Raw genomic sequence first — 23,270 nt, 5'->3', positions numbered from 1 at the left:
CCTGAAGATATGTAAACAAAATTAAACATCTGCCTGCATTGCATAGTTAACATCACATGTTGGTAGATGTACAGGACATGAGGTGTGTGCTTGCTGTCTATTTAACACATTTTTGGTCAGGAAAACTACCACCTCTGGCTTGAGACATGCCCTGTTGTGGCTTCGTAGCACAAACCTCGGGTCGAAAGTTATATACGAGCGTCATATCTTTAGCGATATGTCTGCATCCGTAAAAGCCGTCCACTGGGCCCCTTTCTTCTCATACGGGACAAAATGACTAAATGACTCTGCTAATGTCGGCTTCTTTATAGCCGCGCTCCTGTACTTCTCGTAGTGATCAACAAATGTCCCACTCTGATGCATACATCTGTATGAGATTATGAAATAAATAGGATGGGATAGTTGCAAAAGCCTTTAAACAACTTTGCAGCAGACCATGGTTTGTTCAAGGTTTGACACTGCAAAACCAAACCACTGACGAGACAGTGCCTTTTAGGTACAAACTCTTGGCATGCTGCCATGTTGTTGTGTTTGTTTCTCTGTGGCAAGTAAATTCGGGGGGAGGGCAGAGCCCACTATGAACTACCAGAGAGAGCAGCGGTAGGCAAGTTAAAGAGAAAATTGACTTTCAGTTTATAAATGGTCCTAAACTACAAACTCAAATTAATTGATTTTACCGATTTATTGCCCAGTCCTAGTGGATACCTATTGCGGGTAACTGTTGTTTTACGTCTACACCAACCAGTAACCTCTCACATTTTAGGAATGCAAACTAAAGCATCTTTTTTACCATCTGCAATTCTAAGCAGTAAAAGTGACTTCAGTGAACATGAAGTAGAGTTTTGTTTTTTCGTGCAGTGTGTCCTGTAGTATGATGATGTTATAATTATACAGACTTTTTTGGATCAAATGTACTGCTGAATTTGGGGGGATTATTATAGTTTTTTTTTTTACTTGATTTATATAGAAAAGCTGTCCTACTCACTGACACTGTAGAGTTTTGCTAAACTGAAACATATAAAGAAAATATTTTTCTTGTCTCTTTGTGTAAGGGTAAATCACACCGGCCTCACAACAAACTGCTGTCATGAGTTCTCATCAGTTCTTAGCTTCCAGTCATCTCGTCTGAAAGAGCTGGACCTGAGTAACAACGACCTGCAGGATTCAGGAGTGAAGAAGCTGTCTGTTGGACTGAAGAGTCCACACTGTAAACTGGAGACTCTCAGGTAAGGATTTAGCTTTTCTTTTTTCTTTTTCTTTTTTTTTTGATTTTTGATTTTGCTTTTACAGTTTGCAATTAACACAGGTCCGACAGGGCAGCATAAAATACGGAGTTCAAGACATTGAGTTCACATAGCCAGACATGAAGAAGAAAAATAAGATAAATAAATCAGATAAATAAAATAAATTACCTAAATGACTGAATGACTGAGGGCAGCATCAGGGGTTTACAGTGTTAAGTTAGCAGCCTCGATATCTTCAACAAACATTAGGAAAGGCTGACAGATATTATAAAATTTTCTTTTAGACCCCCTGATTGTGTATCTGATCTTCTCCAACTTGATATGGTGCATAGTTTCCCTGATCCAATGACTGTATGTTGGAGGTGCTGAGTCTTTCCATTTCAATAATATCAGTCTCCTAGCTAGCAGAGAGCAGAAAGCCAGCATAGTTCTTTCCCACACCTCAAGAGGGGGGCCCACCTGAGCTACACCAAAAAGTGTAATGAATGGAGACGGCGCAAGCACTTTCCTGAAAATTTTAGAGAAGGTCTCAAAGATGGACTGCCAGAAGTGCCCAGCTTAGGACATGTCCAGAACATGTGTAACAGAGTGGCTGGGTCCCGACCGCATCAATCACAAGTGGGGTGTGGGTCAGCTTTGATCTTAGAAAGTCTGACTTTAGACCAGTGCAGACAGTGTATGACTTTGAACTGAATGCATGTCTGAGACAGATGGAAGAAGCGAAAATTCCCTGTATTATTTTGTGCCAGGTGTCATCTGTGATTGTTTCACTTAAATCAGTCTCCCATTTATTTTTGAGGAGGTCTAGAGGCATCACGTTATAAGAATACAGTATCTCATATATTGTGCTAGTAGTTTATTTTCTTACTAGTTTACAATCAAAAATTTCGTCTTATTCCTTGATTTAAAAAAAAAATAAATGAATTAGACCCGGCATTTATTTGGTTATTTATCAAAATATACACCTGCATCCGGCGGGTCCCTGCGGTTAATTAAAACCCGGCTATTATTTGGTAATATAAGTTACATTTACACCCCGCTCTGTACACCAGGGCGGGGACGGCGGCGGCCATGCGCATCCTGGACGCGGAGTGGCGTGTGTCTCCTCTCTGCTCCGACTGCAGGCTGGACTGCTGCGCGAGGCTACTGAGAGACTGACCGCCTGTGAACGCTTTTGGATGGGGGAGGGACTCACGGCAGCACCCGCTGCTCGTTGAGCACAGTAACTGCAGAGTGATACGTGCTGTCAAGTCAGCGTCTCCAAACACCACAAAAGTCTCCAATAACACCAGTAAAAGATAGATTTGTCGGTAGTCGCTTTTGACAAAAAAAAAAGCCGCCAGAAGGATGAGTTGTTTCTGTGTTATAATAGTCCAACTACTTGCATTTCGACATGGGGGGAATTTTCAGATTTTTTTTTTCTTCTCCCATCCTGTAGCCTACTCGCGCCCCCCCGGGAGAGTGTCCGTGCCCCCCCAGGGGGGCGGGCCCCACCGGTTAAGAACCACTGTACTAGAGTATCTTTGGGTCAGCTGTGGAGCCGTTTGTCGGCATGGCGAGTGGAAAAGAGTCGGAGCTAGAAGATGCGCTAGCAGCACTGTATAGGTCTGCTGTATGGGACCAATTTGCATTTAGAGTGACCTACAATGACGGCGGTATGAAAGTTGTTGACCAAAGTGCGACAGTGTGCAAACAGTAACACGACTAAAATGTCAGCTCATCTGCGAAGACATAATCCCAGTGAAACAGCTTTACAGTGTTAACGAGTCAGACGGGGCAACATGCACAACAAAAGGAGTGGTGTTTCATAGCCAAAGATATGCAGCCTTTTGCTGTGGTGGAGGGTGCAGGATTTTTTTGTATGATTAAAAACACTCAAGCCGCGATATAAAATAAAATCCCCTCCCGCAAACACTTCAGCGACACGGTAATTCCCGCACTTTATGAAGAGACCCAACGAGGAATTGTTAGAGTTATCTGACAGCCTTTGTAGCTCTTACTAGGGTTGTCAAAAGTATCGAAACTCAAAAAAGTATTGATACTAAAATGTTGTATGCGGATACGATGCTCATTTTCAAAAGTATCGACCTCAGACCTGAAACTTGTTATCATAGTTGCAGTTTCTTTTTGAACAACTATTTTTTATTATAAATATTTAACGTGTGGTTCTGTTAATTGTTACATGTTGTAACAGAGGTTATTTTTGCATTTTCCTTGTTAATAAAAATATTTCTTTTAAATTTTGGGGTCTTATTTTTATCCTTGTGGTATCGAAAATGGTATCGAGTATCGAATATTTTCCTGAGTATCGGTATCGAGTTGAACATTTTAATATCGTGACAACCCTAGCGCTTACTAGTGATGGATGGACCTCCAGGTCTACTGAAAGTTTCCTGACTGTGACTGCCCATTACATTACATTAGTGACAGTGAATAACTATTTGTTCTTAGCATTTGTTAAAGATAACTTTCTTTGCCAAATAAATGAAAAGCATGTTGGAACTAGCAATGTCTCCTCTCTTGCAGTGCCAGAATCTACTACACACTTTTAATTTAAGACTGTCACAATGATGTATCGAATGTCAGACTGCCTCATTCGTTCAGTTTTATCCTGACTATACAAGACATAATTGATTTTCCTAATGATCAACTTATACCGAACCGAAAACCGTGACCACAAAACCATGATATGAACCGAACCGTGGATTTTGTGAACCGTTCCACCCCTAATCTCCAATCAAAATAGCTTGTTTCTTAACCCACCGGGGTCTAGGGTATAATTGGCCATTTTTTACTACATTTGATTTTAAAAACTATTTACCTTCTTCTTCTTCTTTATTCACATCAGCTAAAACCATGTACAACATACTAATTTTAATCTGTAATAATCTTATGTGAAATGGGACACCCTAGGAAGCTTAAAAAGCTTATTAAGAGGGGCCCAGGCACAAAGTAAATACAGGTACGATTAAACATAAACATAACCCTCCCACTCCAAAAATAAAAATACATATTCACATACAGTATATACACATACATGTACACATAGCACTCTCAACCATACACACCCAAACAAGAGAAACTCTAACCTAACCTAAGCCCTACTCCTAACCAGGTCCAAGTGGTCACGTCACCAACAGTCCGGGAAGAATTATGCTACAATGTAGGAAAGAGAGATTACCCTATCAGAATCATGACTGAGAGTATTTCAGCACCAGATGCCTCCTTAGTCTGCTTTTAAAAACAGGTATAGATGAGGACATTTGCAAGTCTCTATTAAGATTGTTCCATACCTGTGAACAACACAAAACATAGTATAAGCATTATGAAAAGTATTAAGTTCAGTCATTTTCAGAAGGCCATAATGATGAAAGAGCGGGTCAGAAGGAGTATCAAATTTAGCCCAAGACATAATTTTCTTCTCCAGAATTGTCAATTTCCCTAGGTGGCTGGGGAATGTATTGCTCCAAATATTATTGTAATAATTAAGATGAGGCTCAAATAATGACCGATATAATATTACAAGTGCTTCACCAGATAAGAAATGCCTCAATTTAAAAAATAATCTGGCATATTTTGATTTTTTAGTTAATACATGAACATGCCCCCTTGTAATTAACAAACTTGTCCATTTGAACTCCCAGGAATCTAGTGGTCTTTGTCAGGCGTGTTTGTTTGTTTGAGAGGTGAAAGTAGACAGACCAATAGAGAAGACAGACTATGACGTATTGTTAACTATTTAATAAGAAGAATTGTATCATTAAGCAAAAGCAAAAAAGCTTGATCAAGGTCTTTCTCTGTTTGAGCAGCAGAGCCCTAAGCAGCAACACTGTTAACTGCAACCAGTCGCCCAGAAAAAAAGAGACAGAATTTCAGCATGCAATACATTATATGATGCTCTCACAATGTGGAAAAAAAAGAAAAAAGCTTGGACTTCCCCCTTATGTGTTGAATTGTCATTGGTCAATCATATAGATAGGATGAATACTGTTATTGGACAATGAAGTAAAAAAGGTGGGGAGAAACCATGGTTTAGACTTTAGCCCTCCCATCGGTGGTGCACAAACTGGTCCCAGTTTCTCGGCACACGAAGCTGATTCCTGGAGACGTCACCCTGTTGAAGAAAACAAACTGTTCCTGGCCTCAACTGCCTGTTCGCCGTTATCTGCCTTTGTTAATGGCGCCTTCACTGTTGCATACGCACAAGGGATTTGGGAGGTGATATCGCTGGCCTTCGAGGCCTCTTCATGTGTAAAAGTGATAAGTGAAAGGTGAATGTGTTCTCTCTCATACCCTGGCTTTGTTCTCCATGTATTAGCCCCTCATGAAAGAGACTAATGCTTCTGACCATCTCATTTATCAACAGGATATGTGCAACTCTTTTAATAATGTGAGATAATAGGAAAAGATGGAAAAAGACAATCTATATGTGTTGTGCAATATTAAAGCATCTAAGTGTGGCAGACGTCATGATGTAATGAGCTATGAAAGATGTGTGTGTAGGTTCATGAGCAGTGTGTTTGTTAAGGGGAGTCATGGGCAGTCATAGGCAGTATTTAGTAGGCCGAGGTCATAGGGCTCATAGGGGGACATACTAAGTGGTCGGTGGGGCATAATGAAAATGTATAAATCCTAACATCTTCACTCTCTCAATAGGTCTGTCATTTATTTTAATATCAATAAGTTCAAGGTTGCTTCAATTTCTGTTTGAACGAAAAATTTGAAAGTTTGTCTTGTTTAAATTTAGTGACAATTTATTGCATTTTAACCATGTATCAACCTTGATCAATTGATCATTGAGATTCTTTTGCAGATCATGTATGTGTCATAAAAATAAATTAGTATCATCTGCGAACAGGACTGTGTGTAGAATGTTAGATCATTTATATATAAAATAAAGCGATCCAAGGACAGATCCCTGGGGGACACCGTACTCTACTGTTCTACATTCAGACTTGTGATTGAATATAGAGACATATTGTTTCCTCCCAAACATGTACCTACGAAACCAACTGAGAGCAGTACCTCTGACACCATATTGGAGCTTATTTAAAAGAATTTCAAAATCAATTGTGTCAAAAGCCTTTGACAAATCAAGGAAAACTCCAATGCCTAATTTGCCTTTATCAATAAAATCATAAATTTTTTCCAAAAGATTCAACATCGCCATAGAGGTAGAGCTCTCTTTCCTAAAGCCATACTGTTGCGGAGATAGGATTTTAATCTTTCTAAATAAATCACTCTATAGACAACTCTCTCCAGAACCTTGGAGAAGACAGGTAAGATAGATATGGGTCTATAATTATGTAAGTCTTTTTATCCCTTGACCTAAACAATTGGTACAAATGGTACAATTTTTGCAATTTTCGACATATCAGGCACAACTCCTCGCAATAAGGAGAGATTGATAGAGTAGACCAGCGGCTCAAGAATTTCACTTATGATAGCTTTAAGAGTTTTACTGCAAATGTTATCTGCAGCGGCTGTGTATGAGCTCTCCATTTTCATAACAATGTTCAACACTTTGTCTCTATCAGTTGGCCAAGGAAAAGAGAGTTCAGTTATTCTTTTTATTGATGGTTGATTTTAAAATACCCTTTGTGAGCCAGGATTTCTGTCTAATGACACTTAACAAGTCTTTCAGGTATAGAACAATCCATAGAGTCTGTGATTTCATTAATTAGTACATTATATGGAGTATTCAGATCCTTGCAATTATAGACAGAATCCCAGGCTTTAGTTTGCAGGTTTGCACATAGTTTTTGCAAAGATTTTTCATTTAAGACCTTGACTTTAGTTTTAGTAGGGGGATTAATAGCTTTCTTAACAAGATCAGTGAATAAAACAATAGGATAAGGATGTGTTAGATCTGACAATATTATACCAGAATCTAAACAAGCTTTGTGAGAATTTGTGAGGATATTGTCGATTATTGTCCTGCTAGACTCTGTAACTCCCGTGAAAGTATTGATTGTAGGAAAAAATTAAAAGGAATGTAAAATATTAATAAAGTCATTTGTCACAGTATCATCCTTAAAGTGAAACTCTTGCCAAAAAGCAACCAAGGCTTTATTTGCGATTGAATATGAGTCAAACCTTTGTGTAAAAGCATAATTACGACGAAAGAGGCACTTTTAAGATTTACCGTATTTGCGTTTTCGGGCACGTTAATTTTGAACAGGAGTGCTAGGGACAGAGATACGATGGCATCAAAATCGCTATTTTTAGAACACTGAGAAGGCTCGACACAACATGAAACTTTCTGGCTTACTCTTACTCTCCGGCGCGTTGCCGTCATGGCAGGCAAAAAGTGTTGATCCCAGAGTGCAACCTGACAGGCAGGAGAGTAATGGTGAACTGCTCCTCAAACATGCCTGTCAGGTCGCACTCGGGGATCGACACTTTTTGCCTGCCATGACGGCGACGCGCCGGAGATGCAGCAGTTAGTAGTTCAAAAACCTTCTTTTTCATAAACTCTGTGTACACAAACAATGTTCTCAATGCTCGTGTTCATGTGTAGAGACCCTGGTGATGCTACGAGCAAAGTTTCATGTTGTGTCGAGCCTTCTTAGTGTTCTAAAAATAGAGATTTTGATGCCAATCGTATCTGTGCCCCATGCACCCCCGTTCAAAATTAATGTGCCCAAAAACGCAAATACGGTAAATCTTAAAAGTGCCTCTTTCGTCGTAATTATGCCTTTACACGAAGGTCTGACTCATATTCAATTGGAAATGAAGCCTCGGTTGATTTTTGGCGAGAGTTTCACTTTAGCGAGGTCTATGTTTAAGTCCCCAAGAATTAAACATGTTTTATTTGTTTTGTTTATATAGTATAAGAGTTTCTCTAGATTAATTTTGAAGATGTCAATATCAGAGTCTGGTGGCCTGTAAATTACTCAAACTGTAATGTTTTTACTACTTTTTACATCTATCTCTACGAATAGAGTATCAGAGTGACCATCGCCAATAAAAAGAAATCATCACAAATGCTAACTGGTAGTTCAGAGGCAGCATACAAACAGACTAAGGGTGTCCATATGAGATCCTTCATTGAGCCAGGTTTCACTGCAGCCAATGACATTAAAGCTCTGGCCTATGCTTGTCAAGAGGGAAACAAGGTCATCATGATGCTTGTTTAGCGCAATTGACTTTGTACACTGGCTTGTATAATTCCTATTTTGCGCTTGACGCACATTGGAATTTTCCATCCACGGACACACGTCCTTAAATTAGGGAATTAATTTGCGCATGGGGGCGGTTCAGCGAAAGGAGGAAGCGTGTTCCGGCGCAAACGTTCTCTGGTGCTATTTTGCTGTTTCAGAAAACAATTCTGCAACAGACCAGGAGAAACCCAGTCTAAAGTCAGTGGTGCTTATTCAGATGCTATTTTAAGGGCGCATGCTTGACCATAATATAGCGTGTGCACAACGTGCATACACTTTGCTTCTCTCATCTACAAGGAAGCAGTTCCCATATTTGTAAACCATACATAATTACAAGGAAAAATATTACCACATGAGGGAAGATGTGAAAAAATAGGCATAAATGAGGAAATATTACAGGAGACGTGATGTTGAACTGCATGTGCCAATGCCATTTAACCCAAACACCCCAGCAGGAGCACGGGAGAGGAGAACTTATTTAACAGGAGAGCTGCATCATCTATAGTGAGGTAAGCAAAGTAATCTCGGTCTAATGTTAGACTACATTGCAAAAATATCACCATGCATTCATGACCTCGTGATTCAGTGAGAGTGAGCCCTAAACATTGGAAAGTATGCTTTTGTGACATTTCTTTATTTCCATTTTGTCAAACAGAAAAATCAATAAACTGTTCGTAAATGAACAAAAAAAAATAATTATGAAAATGAAAAGTTGAAGCGATTTAAACGGAAGAACTAATTATTTTTCCCTCCGTTAGGCATGCGACGCGCTGCCGTAGCCGTGAGGGTCCGGGAGTGGCAATGCGCGATGTGCTCCTAGTGGAGCAGGTGGACGGAGATGGAGTCGGGGGAGGAGGAAGAACAGGTGCAGGCGTTGCGTTTGGAGGCCTACGCTCCATGGCTGCAGCAATCCTCTCCAGACTTGAGGCGATGCGCCTGAGAAGCCGCAGCAACATCGCCACACGGTCAAGACGGGCATTAATACCTTGCCTCATCCCGGACAGCTCCCGCTCCAGCATGTCAAACCCGGTTTGCTGGAGCTGCAGGAACGGGTGGTCTTCCGGTCTGACAATGCTGCCACGGCGTGTAGACAGTCTGGATCCTCTGCACCTTGGTGTTTGCGCTGCTCCCTCCTCAGCTGTCCCGTGCACACTGCTCGGCCCAGGCGCACTGCTCCCGAGGCCAGGGTCTTCTTCCTGCAAAGCTGCATTACATTGTTTTGATTTATTGTATGGCTGTGTTACATTTATTTCATGTCAATAATGATTAAAACGATTTTCATTAGAAATCTATGTATGTGAACTTGATTTGTAAGTGAACCTTGGGGTTGGACAGCTAGTGTATTGGGTTAGGTGCCGATTTCCAAACCCCCAAATCCCTCATCGCTTTCAGCGGTGAGGGTGGACTCAGCGATGTCCTCTGCTGGCGTCAGGTCCTGAGTAGAGGCAGATCCACCTCCAGTTACACGGCGTGTCAGATTGATGCCAGCAAGCTTGGACTTCCCCCGTATTCTGACATCGTTGTAGCCCTTGTGGCACTGTTTCAGTGTCCTGGGGATGCCAGCCACAGAAACAATTGTGGGAATTTCCTCCCACGGCTGTTTAACCAAGGCTAATTTGGGTGGGTTTCTCCCATCCCCATGCAATGCCACTTCTTGGTCTTTTACGGCCCTTACGAGAATGTCGGTCTCCTCGGCTGCGAAGTGCTCCTGGTGTGCGCCTGGCAAATCCGCCATTTTAATAGCAGTCCTCCATGGAACAAGCGCGCCTGCTTTTAAAGGGAATGTGAGATGACGCTCTGATTGGCTTTGTTGCGGAGAATCATTCAAGTCTTGTTGAGCAGCTTGTTGTGGTGATGTGTTTATTCAAAGAATACCGGTAAACTGGTGAACCGACAGACACAGAGCGAGTCTGAGCCGGTGAGTCGACCCAGAGCAAATGAAACAGTAGCATTTTATACAGTAAGAACAAAGAACGGGGAAGGGCAGGTTCAGACAAAAGGTATGGGGGTCTGCTCTTTGGAGGGAGTGAACAGCAGGGGGTGGGGGGTATGGGGGACACATTTAGCATAGTGATCAAACCAGGTCCAGATGTCTCTTGATCAACTGGTGTTACGCAAATGTTTTATTGCACGTTACGCCCAAACCGCACCTATGAATAATGTAGCTATGTCAGACCAACCCATTTTAGATTTGCGTCGGGGGCAAGAGTCATTTATCCCGCCGTGTTAATAGCAACAGCACCTGAGATTTTCCCACAAAGCTACTTGCGTTTTGCATTTGATACTTGCGTTTGAGGTCGTTAAGACAGAGCCCCTAATGTTAAGGTGCAACAATGAAAAGTTATAATTATAATGTAAATGTTTCAACTGATCTGGCAAAAATTAATTACAATGCAAATGCAAATTGCTGTTTGCTATAATTGTGTATAAGTTTTTAAAATTTCCAAAGTTGTATGTAACTATTTACATTTAAATGCAGGCAATGCCTCAGGCACAGGGCTCTCTCAGCTCCTTCAAGCACAATGAAAAGCTGCACTGCCTGCTCCACATTCAGCAGTCTCCTCATTGTTTTAACTCACAAAAAAAAATGACTACACTACACACTAAACACACTACACAACACACTAATTATACACTCCAAACAATCTATATATCACAAATCTCTCAACTGTCAAAAAAGCCTGTTTTTACCGTTTCTTCCTGCAGCAAACGCGCATTAAACTTGACAGCAATGTTCACAAAAAAGCATTGCGGACACTGTTTATTGTAAATCCGGTTTTACTTGTGTCACAAACCTGGCTTTCGACCATGACAAACGAAGGGAAAAGGACAACAAAAGGCTGGCAAGTCCATGTTTTATTGTAACTCAACAATAATCCGTAAGAAATGGGATATGTTTCAATCAGTATTATCAGTAGTGTTCATGTGGTTTCATGTATATGGTGTTGTGATGGGTGTTGTGCAGTTAAGTAAGCTAAAGTTTAACAAAACCAAAAGGGTGCAAGCGTGGTCAGGGTCTGAGAGAGAGGGCGGCAGGCAAGAAGCTAGGCCTTTTATATCCTGTGGAGCACTGAGCCCAGTTGCTCCCAATAACCACAATCAAGTCCTCTTGGTTGCCACTGCAATCAGCTCCCACCTCAATGACAACACAGTTAGTCACACCACACACACACATACACGGGCCTTCACACTCGGCCTATCAACACAATTTAAAAACTGATATGTAGTTTGAAGGCCACGCCAGCACATAAGTCGGAACCAAGACTCACCGAGGCTGCGTCTTGCTGCTACGTCATCTTAAATTGGTCATGTGATTTTGACATGCCAATCGACCTCAGAGGGTGTGTCGTTTGAAACTCACAGAAGGTGGGGCATGGGGGTGGGCTCCGCAGTGATTTGCTCTGGTGTGCACACTATGGTTGACAATGCTGGTGGAATTCGTAAATCATTTATGAAATACTTTATTAATGGTATCTTTGTAGTCCAAACAAATCCAAGGTTGCACACTCTTCAGCCACGCAGCAGCCATGTTGAAAATCTCAGGTCAGTCTGATCCTGATTTGCTGAGATATTTGAGGCACACACACACAGAGACAGACAGAGCTTTCTTGTTTTAATAGATAGATGCGCTCAGCAAGGCTGAATGATGGTAAATAAGGTGAGCAGGTGAGCCACAGTCAGTGGGCTGATGGAGGACAGAGACAGGTTTACATTTGGCCAAAAATATTTCCAACATTCATTCCATTGTTATTATTTTCTGCCTGACTGTGTCATTACATGCAATGCATTTTGTTCTCGTGTAGTAAGCTTAGAAACTAAAAGCTGGATTGAATTAGCAGTCTGATAGATTTGGATATGTTGATCCTATCTTTAAAGTCAGTTGTGTTGATATGTCAGTGTGGTGTTTTACATCTTGTTGTGCTGCTTCTGAGTGTGTAAGAATAGATAACTGCAGATTTAACTCAAAACTCACACAGACACTGATGAAAAGATCAAAACAAAACATTCTGTGTATGTGTGTGTGTGTCTCCAGGCTGTCAGGCTGTATGATCACAAAGAAAGGCTGTACTTCTCTGGCCTCATCTCTGAGATCCAACCCCTCCCATTTAAGAGAGCTGGACCTGACCTACAATCATCCAGGAGACTCAGGAGTGAAGCTGCCGGACTGTTTCAGGTATGAACCAACAACAAGAGCTCACACACTGTTCCTCTGTCACACTGACAAGCTGAGGACAGTTGGTTCACAGTCTGAACCAGCTGCACTGCTGATAACAGTGAAGAGACAGTACCTGAATGGATTTCTCACTTGCTTGTCAAGCGAGGCTGCAGCGGTGCGTCATGTAGAGATTCTGAGTCTCGCCTATTTTTACCACCACATGCGTTTCTCTGCAAAAATAGGCCTAAAAATGATCTGTAGTGAGTCATATGGACATCATGCCATCGATGGGCAGTTTTTTACCTGTGCACTTCTTTTCTTTCTCTCCGTCTCTTTGCCCCTCCCAATTTTTCACATTATTCACTGTATTACATATCAGGCATCTGGTAGAAACTGTTTTCATTCAATCATCTAATTACTTATTTCTCATCATGTTTCTAACAGTAACTTGCAGTTGTGCATGTGTTTAAAACTAAGCAGAGAGCAGAAGGTTCTAATTATCTTGTACATTATGTTCACAGCTCTCTGTTACGACACAGTTTCAACCACAATATATAAAATACACAATAATATTAAAACAAGCTGCCTGCAGTTAATAACTGATGTGTTTGAAAGAAACTGAACAAGAGAAAGAAAAAAGATCTGTTTCTTAAACTAGTCTGACTGATTTCCAGTTGAAATCAGTTTTATCTGTACAGAGTCCGTCAGTCTGAACTGATCTGTAACCACTGACGTCAACAACAACTAAATATGTCAGCAGACAAAAATGAAGCATCACAGTTTTCTGAAACATGAATAAAGCTGTCAAAAGGAGATTTCTTTGGTTGAGTTGTATATTTGTGTCTGTTGTGGAATTTCGGCTCACTTGACTGTTCAGGAGAGATTAAGAAGACACCGACAGCTTACATTGAGATAGTTTATAAAGAAATCTTGGAGGAGCAATATAACATCACATCTGTGTGCACAGAGTGTTGCCATGATAATCTTAACAAGTCTTCCCAAGTGTCCAAATTATATCTTACAGCTTCAGCAGTCTTCCACACATGGTTGTCTGTTTAACTATATAGCAAGTAGGGCTGCACGATTCTGGAAAAAATTTGAATCACAATTTTTTTGCTTAGAATTGAGATCACGATTCTCTGGCACGATTTTTTCCACAAAATGTTTATTGCACTGATGAACTTGAACAAAACAAAAAAAACATTGTCGTATGGCAGAGACATACTACTATGCCTCTGCCAAAGCAATGTTTTTTTTTAATTTGTTCAAGTTCTGTCATTGGATGAGAAATGATTTTTACAAAAGTAAAAAAAAAAAATAGTCTCCTAGATGAGAGGGCATCCTTTAATACTTAATGTTGTACAGTGTTTATTGGGGCCGTATCTTTGGCTCGGTGATTGGCGATAGCTGCTGTGATTGGCTTTCTAAAACGGAGGCGTAATATTCCTCCTTTTCCAAAAGCCGCCTCAGAGGTAGGCTCAAACATGTGACGTGAAGCCCGAAGTTGGGCTGTGAACAGTTGACAACGAATTTGTCTTCAAAATAAGAGCTTTACATTGCTCCACATTGGAGTTTAGAACTGGGTTCTTAGCGTGGGAGCTTTTAATTTGAAAGTAGCAACCGTTTCTAGCTTGTGGCTACAACAACGAGCTAACACAACCATACAGCTAGAGACCGAGGAGACGCTAGCATCTCCAGGATCTCAGCGGCTGTCCAGTTGCTCATCTAGCAGGTGAGGCGGAAATAAGTGTACCCTCTGAGGCAGGAAATCAGCGGACCAAAACAGACCCTCAATCTGCCGCCCTCTGTCTAAAACCGCGGACCGAGCCGCCCAAAGGACAGGCAGATTGGCGGCTTGCTGCCTTGTCTAAAAACGACTTCTTTTTTTTTTTTATTTATGTTGTTTGTTTCGGACATGTCAATTCATAAGCATCACATTTCATCATTGTTCAAATAATACAACACACATGGCCGAAAGGGAAAAGCGGGAGAAGCCAAAGCTTATCAAGTCCCGCCCCCATTACCCACAGTATAAAATCTTCATTCTGATCTTTTCTTGTCTTTTGCAAATTACTTTTTTCTTTTCTTCTCTTTTTTTCTTTTGTTATGACCTTTGACAAAACATATTACAGCAGTAGCATATAGAGCTGAATTCAAGCTCTAGACAGTACATACAGATTACATGTGTGTCTGCACATGTGTCCATATTAGTCCATCATGAGTGAACAACAGTCTCATCTTATAGCCAGGCTTGCCACAAAGTCAGAATATCCAATTGAGAGAGAGCAAAAGTCCAGTGTATTTATTATTTGTTGAGATGGTGTTGGGATGGTGTAAGAGCCCTTTAATGCATTTTCATGTTATTCATCAGTCTCCTCTGCAGCTTTTATGGCTGTTAGCTTCGCCTTGTCCTCCCGATTGGTGGCTACATCAACTCGCATCTGTATCACGAAGTCGCGGATTGTTGAGATGTCAGAGCGTATCCCGACCACAGCACTCCGAGTATTGGCGTTGTCCGCCCTCGCACTGGTCTGCTCAGTAGCGATCTTTCTCATTTTCCAATATTGCATAAAGATTCCAAATCCCAAAGCGATCGTTCCAATTGTCATGAACGTGAACATGTACACGTCCTCGACATCTTCCACATCCAGTGCTGCAAGGCAGATGACTCTCCACTTTCCCCAACCATCCATAACGTAGCCGGACATAAAGGTCCCGTCCGGGCATGTCGGTTCACCAGAACCCGCACGCCGTGTTGAGAACACTCTGTCGATGGCATTCATTGACCAGCTCAGCAACTCCATCGTGGATTGATCGATTGATTGATTGGTTAAGAACGTAGTTGGACAATATTAAATGAATCTCAATCGAATGACTCTTGTGTGCCGATTTACAGGGTTGAGTCCTTCACAGCTCAGAAGAACTTGTGATAACTCACAATAGTGGCACAGTGTTCGTACCTAAGTTATCTCACATTGTTGATGCACATTATAACAACATCCTGCCATGTACAACTGGCATTGGCCTTGGACCATACAATTTTCTCAGGTTCAACTTATTGTTTGGGTACAGAATGGTATTTGTTATGCTCACATGCCGTCTCAACAAAGTGTCTGCCCAGTGTCTGTTGATTCGTGACTCTGACCTTTATCAACCCTCTAGTATTGATCTGTACTGATCAACGATTGAATGTACATACTTTTTTTTGAAGCCACTTAGTGTTGCTGATTTTTTGACATCTTCTTCTAGCACATTCCATTGTTTAACACCTTTGACCGATAAAGAAAAGGATTTTAACGTAGTTCGTACTTTACTTTGCCTGAAAATCATGTTCCCTCTGAGATTGTGTCTCTCTTCTCTGTCTAGGAAGAGTATTTGCAAATTATGAAGGAGGCTTTTGTTAGCAGCTTTGTACATCATTTGTAGTGTGCGATAGTTTATTAAGTCATATAGTTTAAGTATTCTTGATTCAATAAATAACTGATTTGTGTGTGCCCTATAGTTGGCATAATGTAAGATTCTCAGAGCTCTTTTTTGGAGTATTAACAAAGGCTGTGTGGAGCCTTTATATGTGTGTCCCCACACCTCTGCACAGTATTGCAGGTGTGGAGAGACGAGTGCACAGTACAACAGGTGAAGTGCTTTTTGATTTAATATTTTTTGTGCTTTCCAGAGTATGGACACACTCCTGGCCAACTTCCTTTTTAGCTGTCTTATGTGTGGCTTCCAACTTAACATGTCGTCGATGATTACTCCCAGTACTTTGTTCTCATGTACCCTTTCAATATTCACTCCGTTTACTTGAATGTTAGTACTGTTGTTGCAGCCTTTTTTCCCATATAGCATGTATTTAGTTTTCTCAAGATTTAATGATAATTTATTTATATTAAACCACACATGAAGTTTGGCCATTTCGTGATTTACTGTTTCCACAAGTTGGTTCAGGTTTGTCCCAGAACAGAAAATATTTGTATCATCTGCAAATAATATTAATTTCAGAATATTTGACACTTTGCATATATCATTTATATATAGTATAAACAGCTTTGGACCCAGAACTGACCCCTGTGGGACCCCACAGACTATGTCCAAGCTAGTCGATGTGTTATCACCCATTTTGACATATTGGGATCTCTTGTGTAGATAGCTCTTGACCCACTGCAGTGCTACACCTCTGATGCCATATCTCTCCAGTTTAGCTATTAAGATATCATGATTAACGGTGTCAAATGCTTTTTTCAGGTCTATGAAAATTCCTATTGAATGTTGTTTATGGTCAATAGCGTCAGTAATGATTTCCACAGACTCAGTTAGAGCAAAGGCAGTCGAGTGGTTCTTTCTGAATCCATATTGGCTGTCATATAGCAATTTGTGTTTGTTGATGAAGTTATCTAGCCTATTGTTGAATAGCTTCTCTAGGATTTTCGACAGTTGTGGCAGTATTGAGATTGGTCCGAATTAGTAAACTCGTGTGTGTCACCATTCTTAAACAGTGGCACAACTTTGGCAACTTTCATTTTAGTGGGAAATATCCCAGTTTGAAATGACAGATTAAAAATGTATGTTAGTGGTGAAATAATTCCGTCTAATACTTTCTTAATTAGCCTCATGTCGAAGTCATCAACATCAGTGGAAGTTTTTGTTACGCAGTCATTGACCAGATGTCTAATCTCTGTGTCCTTCACTGGTGTGAGAAACATTGAGCTGGGAGTTCTGTCTCCATCCTTATCAAAGTGGTCCCAGTGTAGGGGTGAGTCAGGAATGTCCTTGGCTAGCTCTGGCCCGATGTTTACAAAGAATTGATTGAATCTGTTTGTTATGACTTCCGGATTTTCTTCCTGCATGTTGTCATACTTGAAGTAGTGAGGATAGTTAGGCTTTGTGCTTTTATTATTAGTCACATTGTTTAGAATATTCCATAATTTTTTAGTATATTTCATATTTTCTGCTAATAGATTGCTGTAATATTCTTTCTTGCATTCCTTTAGGATGCTGTTTAGCTTGTTTTTATATCGTTTATATCTCACTTCAGACTGGGCCGTCCTTGATTTTAGAAACTGTCTATACAGAGTGTTTTTCTTCCTGCAGGCATTTATCAATGTTTTTGTGAGCCATGGTTTCTGCTCCTTATTCTGATTAGGGTGTTTCTTTTTCACAGGACAGTGTCTGTCATACAGTGTTTTAAATTTTTGCAAAAAGGAATCATATGCATCATTCACATCTGTTTCATTATAGACATTATTCCAGTTTTGCCTCAGTAGTTCATTTTTCAGTAGATTCATTCCTTCTTCAGTTCTGACCCTTATGTATGTGTTTTTGTTAGGTGTCTGTCTCACAGTGTATTTATAGTCATAGATAGCAAAGATTGGTAAGTGGTCACTTATATCATTTATCAGGAGTCCACTTACTATGTCATTAACGTTAGTAAAAATATTATCAATTAGAGTAGCGCTGTGTGTCGTGATCCTGCTCGGGCGTGTGATGAGAGGTTGTAAGCCCATTGTATACATCAAATTAATGAACTCTTCAATTACCGTGTTTTGTTTCGGATTGAGCAAGTCAATATTTATATCACCACAGATAAAAACTCTCTTTTGACTTGTTTCAGAGAATATTTCTCCCACACATTCATTGAAGTCCTCTATTTTTGAGTCTGGTGCTCTGTAGACACAGCTTACAACTATATTTTTACCTTTAGTTGCACAAATTTCAATTGTCACACATTCCAATAAGTGATCCACAGCTTTAGACATGTTTTGTACTGTCTCATACTTGATAGTATTGTCAATGAATAGTGCCACTCCTCCTCCACCTTTGTTTCTCCTGTTAACACATACAAGATTATATCCATCCAGGAAAAAATCTGTGCCTTTGTCTTCATTAATCCATGTTTCCGACACTGCAATGATGGAGAAAGGGGTTTTGAAGTGATTTAGGTATTCCTTGATTTGGCCGAAGTTGGTATATAGACTCCTGCTGTTAAAGTGAATTAGAGACAGTTTCCCGTCCATCTCAGCGCTGTCTCTGTATTGAACTTCAGTATAATACTTGCAATTCCCAGTCATGTTGAAACAGAAGTGATTATCCGGGTCAATTCCCTCGTTCGGGTCAGATAAGGTATGATTCACATGTTGATTTGTAATGAACTCCACACTTCCTAGCTCAGCAATCCTTTCAGATATTCCCATCATACTTTCAGTCCGTGTAAGAACCGTTGAACTTTGCTGTGCTGTAGTTATGGAGTGTTCGTGAGCCATACCTTAGTCATAGTATTTCTCCAGCTCATCCTTGCTCCTGATCTGGATTATTTTGACTTCTTCAGCTGATGCTCCATTTGTTTTGATGTAGATTCTGCAGTTAGCCGTCCAGGTATGTTGTATCTTACCATCCTTTTTCAGTTGGCGAGCTGTTCTGGCGATGTCTGCATTCTTTCTCGTGAGATTCTCATTAATGTAGACATTCGAGCCTTTGAGCTTCCTGCCCTGCTTCAGCAGTGCAGTCTTGCATTTTCTGTTGATGAATTTCAGGATGACAGCTCGAGTTGCTAACTCTTTCCTTCCTCGAGGTAAGAGGTAACATACTTCCACGTTTCCGAAATTCACCTCGATGCCTTTACCATTCAGGAACTCAGACACCTGCTTCTCCACAGATTTTATCTCAGATTCACCAGGCTCATGGGCTGAATTCCCAGCTGCGGCTGCCGCTGCGTAGGTTGGAGGCTTGATTATGAGGCCAGTCACAATCACATCATTGAGCTTTCCCTGTTGATCCAGCTCCTCCACTTTGTTTCCCAGCTCCTTTATCAGCTGGTCTTTTTTCTCATTCTCCTGCCGGAGTTGTTTAATTTCAGCTATTGCCTTGTTGAGAGGTTCTATCTGATTCTTCATCTCTCTCAACTCCGCCATCAGATTTTTCCCAAGTTCATCGATCACAATCCGTTGTTGTTTATGCAATTCCATCATGTTTTCATTCAATTGTTCCCATTTAGGGTCTGACTTAGGAGGCATTGTCTCACTTTTTCGTGCAGTCAGGCTCTTCTTTGGCTTCTTCTTGTTCAACACGGAGCAACACAGAGCACGGAGCAACACAGAGCACGTCCGTCCTCTTCCGCTCCTCAGGAGCCTTCTCACTCACTCCTTCCAAACACTCAACTGCAGGCGGGCTTCCTCCACTGAATCACGTGTTGTAAAGACACTTTACCACAGGTTGAGGGCGGAGGCAGCGGCAGTGCTGCATTTGGGGGCGCTTCAAAAAATCCGGGAGGAAAATAGGAGCATTTGTTTGTGATTCAGCTCGAGATATAAAATGCTTCAGAATAGCTATGTGTAGAAATGAGATCACGTGTATGTGTGAATCGAGATCGCGATTTTTTAACGATTTTTTGTGCAGCCCTAATAGCAAGAGGGTGCTGCAGAATCTCTCCCCCTTAGTCAGAAGACTAAGAAGTAAAATAGGTCAGAGACACTTAGTCTGTAAACATAAATAGATTGTAGGCCTCCCTATGAGGTTTTAGCCTTGGCTTGGTTCTTCAGACAACTGTTCTGTGGACATATCGAGACTTTACAAGACACATATGACCTCCTATTGTTTGGAGACATAAGGAGGAGCTCACCCACTGACTCTGTGTTCATCCTGTTCATTTCTTCAGCCTCTCGTCCAAATCAGGTTTTTTTAAGACCATTATTTTTCTGAGACTGAACCCATTTGTGCTACTGAAATGTTAAAAAAAATTCCCTTGGAATTGTTCTCTGGAGTAACAAAAGTTTTTTTAAATGGGTCTCACTTCTTGGCTGAAAAGTGAGTTTTTCTGATCATAGGATAATAAGTCATTATCAGTCATACAGCAGGTGAACACATTCACTTGAGGAGCCGCTCTTTATCATTTATAATGTCTTAACATTCAGAAATTAACATTCCAACCTACTGATCTACAATGTACATGAGGTAATGAGAAGATGTGGATATGACTGAAACTTTCACTGAACTGCTCGACAGTGAAAGAGGAGACAGTGCAGACAATAGTAATGATGAGGGATGTTTTTAAATGGACCATTTATCAGTGAAGAGAGCTGGATAAGTTGCTCAACTGACAACTGTGAAACATGGAATCAAAGAGATGATGTCCTCAGTGGAAGAGGACCTGGAAGGATCATTCTGACTCTGTTTCTTCCTCCAGGGTGGAACATGGTGGAGAGCAGAGACTGAAACCTGGTCTGAGGAAGTGTAAGTGTGTGTTCACTTTGATTGATGAAAACAAGGCAGCACATGTTAAAGTAGTTTAAATCTAAAGCTTGTGTATCTGCATTCAACTGTCAGTTTGAAAGAAGATCCAAAAAGATGAGTCATTGTGAAGTTTTGATCTAATTAACAGTCAGTGTGTTAATAAAGCAACAAATAAACCATCAGCTGTGTTAGATGATAAACTGCTGCTGTATTGTGTCTTGTTCTCTCCATCAGATGTCTGTGAACTCACAGTGGACACAAACACAGTCAACAGATTCCTCAAACTGTCTGACAACAACAGGAAGGTGACACATGTGAGAGAGAAGCAGCCATATCCTGATCATCCAGAGAGGTTTGACTACTGGCCTCAGCTGCTGTGTAGAAATGATCTGACTGGTCGCTGTTACTGGGAGATTGAGTGGAGAGGAAGCATTGATATATCAGTGAGTTACAGAGGAATCAGCAGGAGAGGAAACAGTGATGACTGTTTGTTTGGACGGAATGATCAGTCCTGGAGTCTGAACTGCTCCGATGATTATGGTGGTTGTTACTCTATCTGGCACAATAAGAAAACAGTCCTCTCCTCCTCCTCCTCCTCCTCCTCCTCTGTCTCTAACAGAGTAGCAGTGTATGTGGACTGTCCTGCTGGCACTCTGTCCTTCTACAGAGTCTCTGACTCACTGATCCACCTCCACACCTTCAACACCACATTCACTGAACCTCTTTGTCCTGGGCTCTGGTTCAGGTCTGATTCCTCAGTGTCTCTTTGTTCTCTGTAGGTGGGAGAGTCTTCCCCCCAAATTTTCAGAAGCTCTTTAAGTGCTGATTCACCTGAAATGTACCTTCTTCACTGCTCTAACAGCAGTAGATGTTGGGGGAAGCACAGCGCAACTTCCTGAGATGGCTTTTAGAACAGCAAAGAAGAATTTATTTCTGCTCAGTAAAGTTAAGCAGAACTAATGGAGCTAATTGGGAAGTAGCAGGGTCCCACTTCTAAATTACGAGGTATCAGATTGATGCATAGACTCACGCACTCTGGGATATCGATACCCCTTTTTCTGAGGAAATATTCATATTAAAAACAAATGCCATTGGACTTCCGGTGGCGTGAGCTTGATGAAGGACGTGTAAGAAGCAGCTCTCTGCCGGTTAATTAAACCCCCTAAATTCAATACGTTTTTAAAACTGAAATCGACCCAAATAAATCTGGAGATGGAAGGGGGGAAGGATAAGGGCCGTGGTAGGTCACAAAGAAAACCTAAGAAAGGAGACTCTGACCGGGACGACGACGCCATGGAGAACACGAACACAGAAGAAGATGGCGGCGAGGAGGCACTAGCTAATAAGCTAGGTGACGAGCCGGATATACTGAACACCATAAGGGAAGTAATGAAAGGCATGATATCGGAAATCAGAACTGACATTGCAAAACAACTATCTGACTTTCAAAAGAGCGCCCAGACGGATATTAAGAATCAGCTGAACGAACCGAGAGCTGGTATTAATCAAGATATTGAGGAGGTAACGGGGAAAATTGACACCACAAATGAAAGACTTGAAGAAGCCGAACAACGCAAGGGGGATATGGAGACATGGAGCACAGGTGCAAAAGATGCAGTGAGTTCCCTACTGAGAACGCAGCACGCTCTACAAGCTAAAGTTACGGAGCTAGAGGGGCACTCACGCAGGAATAACATCAGGCTGTACGGCGTAAGAGAAACGGCAGAGGGGAACCTCCGTGACCAACTTTGTGGAGAAACTTATTAGGACCGAACTGTTCGAGGACATCCCACCAGGTATGGATCTGGGCATCGAGCGGGCTCAAAGAGCCTTGGGCACGAGGCCTCCGGATAACGCAACACCGTGATCCATACTCATAAAATTCTTGAAATTCACAACTAAGGAGAAAGTTATATATGCCGCCTGGAAGAAGCCTATCACCTTCGAGGGCAAACGGTTGTCTTTTGACTACGATTACGCAACTGAAGTGTTGTCAAAACGAAAGGAATATACGACAATCAAGAAGACGCTAAAAGAAAAGGGCATCCGCTTTCAAACCCCGCTAACAAGGATGCGGGTATTTCTCAAAGATGGGACTGTCACATATCATAGCGCTGAGCAAGCAGCAGAGGATCTACGTGCCAGAGGTATTGCAGTGCCCCACACCCGGCTGACTAAGAAGACGCCGGACACCCTTCTTCTACCGTGGGAGAACGTGAAAGACCACCGCCACAGAGACCCGGCAAAATTTTAACGAAGCGTCCGTGAGAAACTGCGGGGATTTCAGCGGCGCACTGGAGACGAGGATACTACACCCACCGGCGACTGAGAGATTGAGTTTGGCTGCCTTATTCCCTCCTTGGTCCGTTGTTGTTTTGGGATTTTGTTTGGACTGTAAAACAGGGAGACATAAGTTAACGCCTTAAAATAAATGACGAATTATTTAATGTACAAGGCTTGGCCTTGTGTATATTAGGTTTTGAA

At 41.4% G+C, this 23,270-nt stretch overlaps 1 protein-coding gene across 3 annotated transcripts in view; it reads left to right on the top strand.

The window, feature by feature from the left end:
* LOC115573677 (NACHT, LRR and PYD domains-containing protein 3-like) overlaps nt 1–21,576 on the top strand; it is a 249,496-nt gene extending 227,920 nt beyond the window's left edge. For all 3 annotated transcript variants that reach the window (XM_030404596.1, XM_030404667.1, XM_030404751.1), the window contains 4 exons: nt 1,053–1,226; nt 12,441–12,581; nt 20,740–20,786; nt 21,021–21,576. In XM_030404596.1, coding sequence (XP_030260456.1) covers nt 1,053–1,226; nt 12,441–12,581; nt 20,740–20,786; nt 21,021–21,565 — 907 coding nt within the window. In that variant the 3' untranslated portion in view covers nt 21,566–21,576. The remainder of the gene's footprint in view (nt 1–1,052; nt 1,227–12,440; nt 12,582–20,739; nt 20,787–21,020) is intronic.
* The last annotated feature ends 1,694 nt before the right edge of the window (nt 21,577–23,270 follow it).

The sequence above is a fragment of the Sparus aurata genome, chromosome 1 (assembly GCF_900880675.1).
Source record: "Sparus aurata chromosome 1, fSpaAur1.1, whole genome shotgun sequence".
In the NCBI taxonomy this organism is placed as follows: domain Eukaryota; kingdom Metazoa; phylum Chordata; class Actinopteri; order Spariformes; family Sparidae; genus Sparus; species Sparus aurata.
Note: the sequence above shows the minus strand (reverse complement) of the source record. Positions and strands in the feature narration are given on the sequence as shown.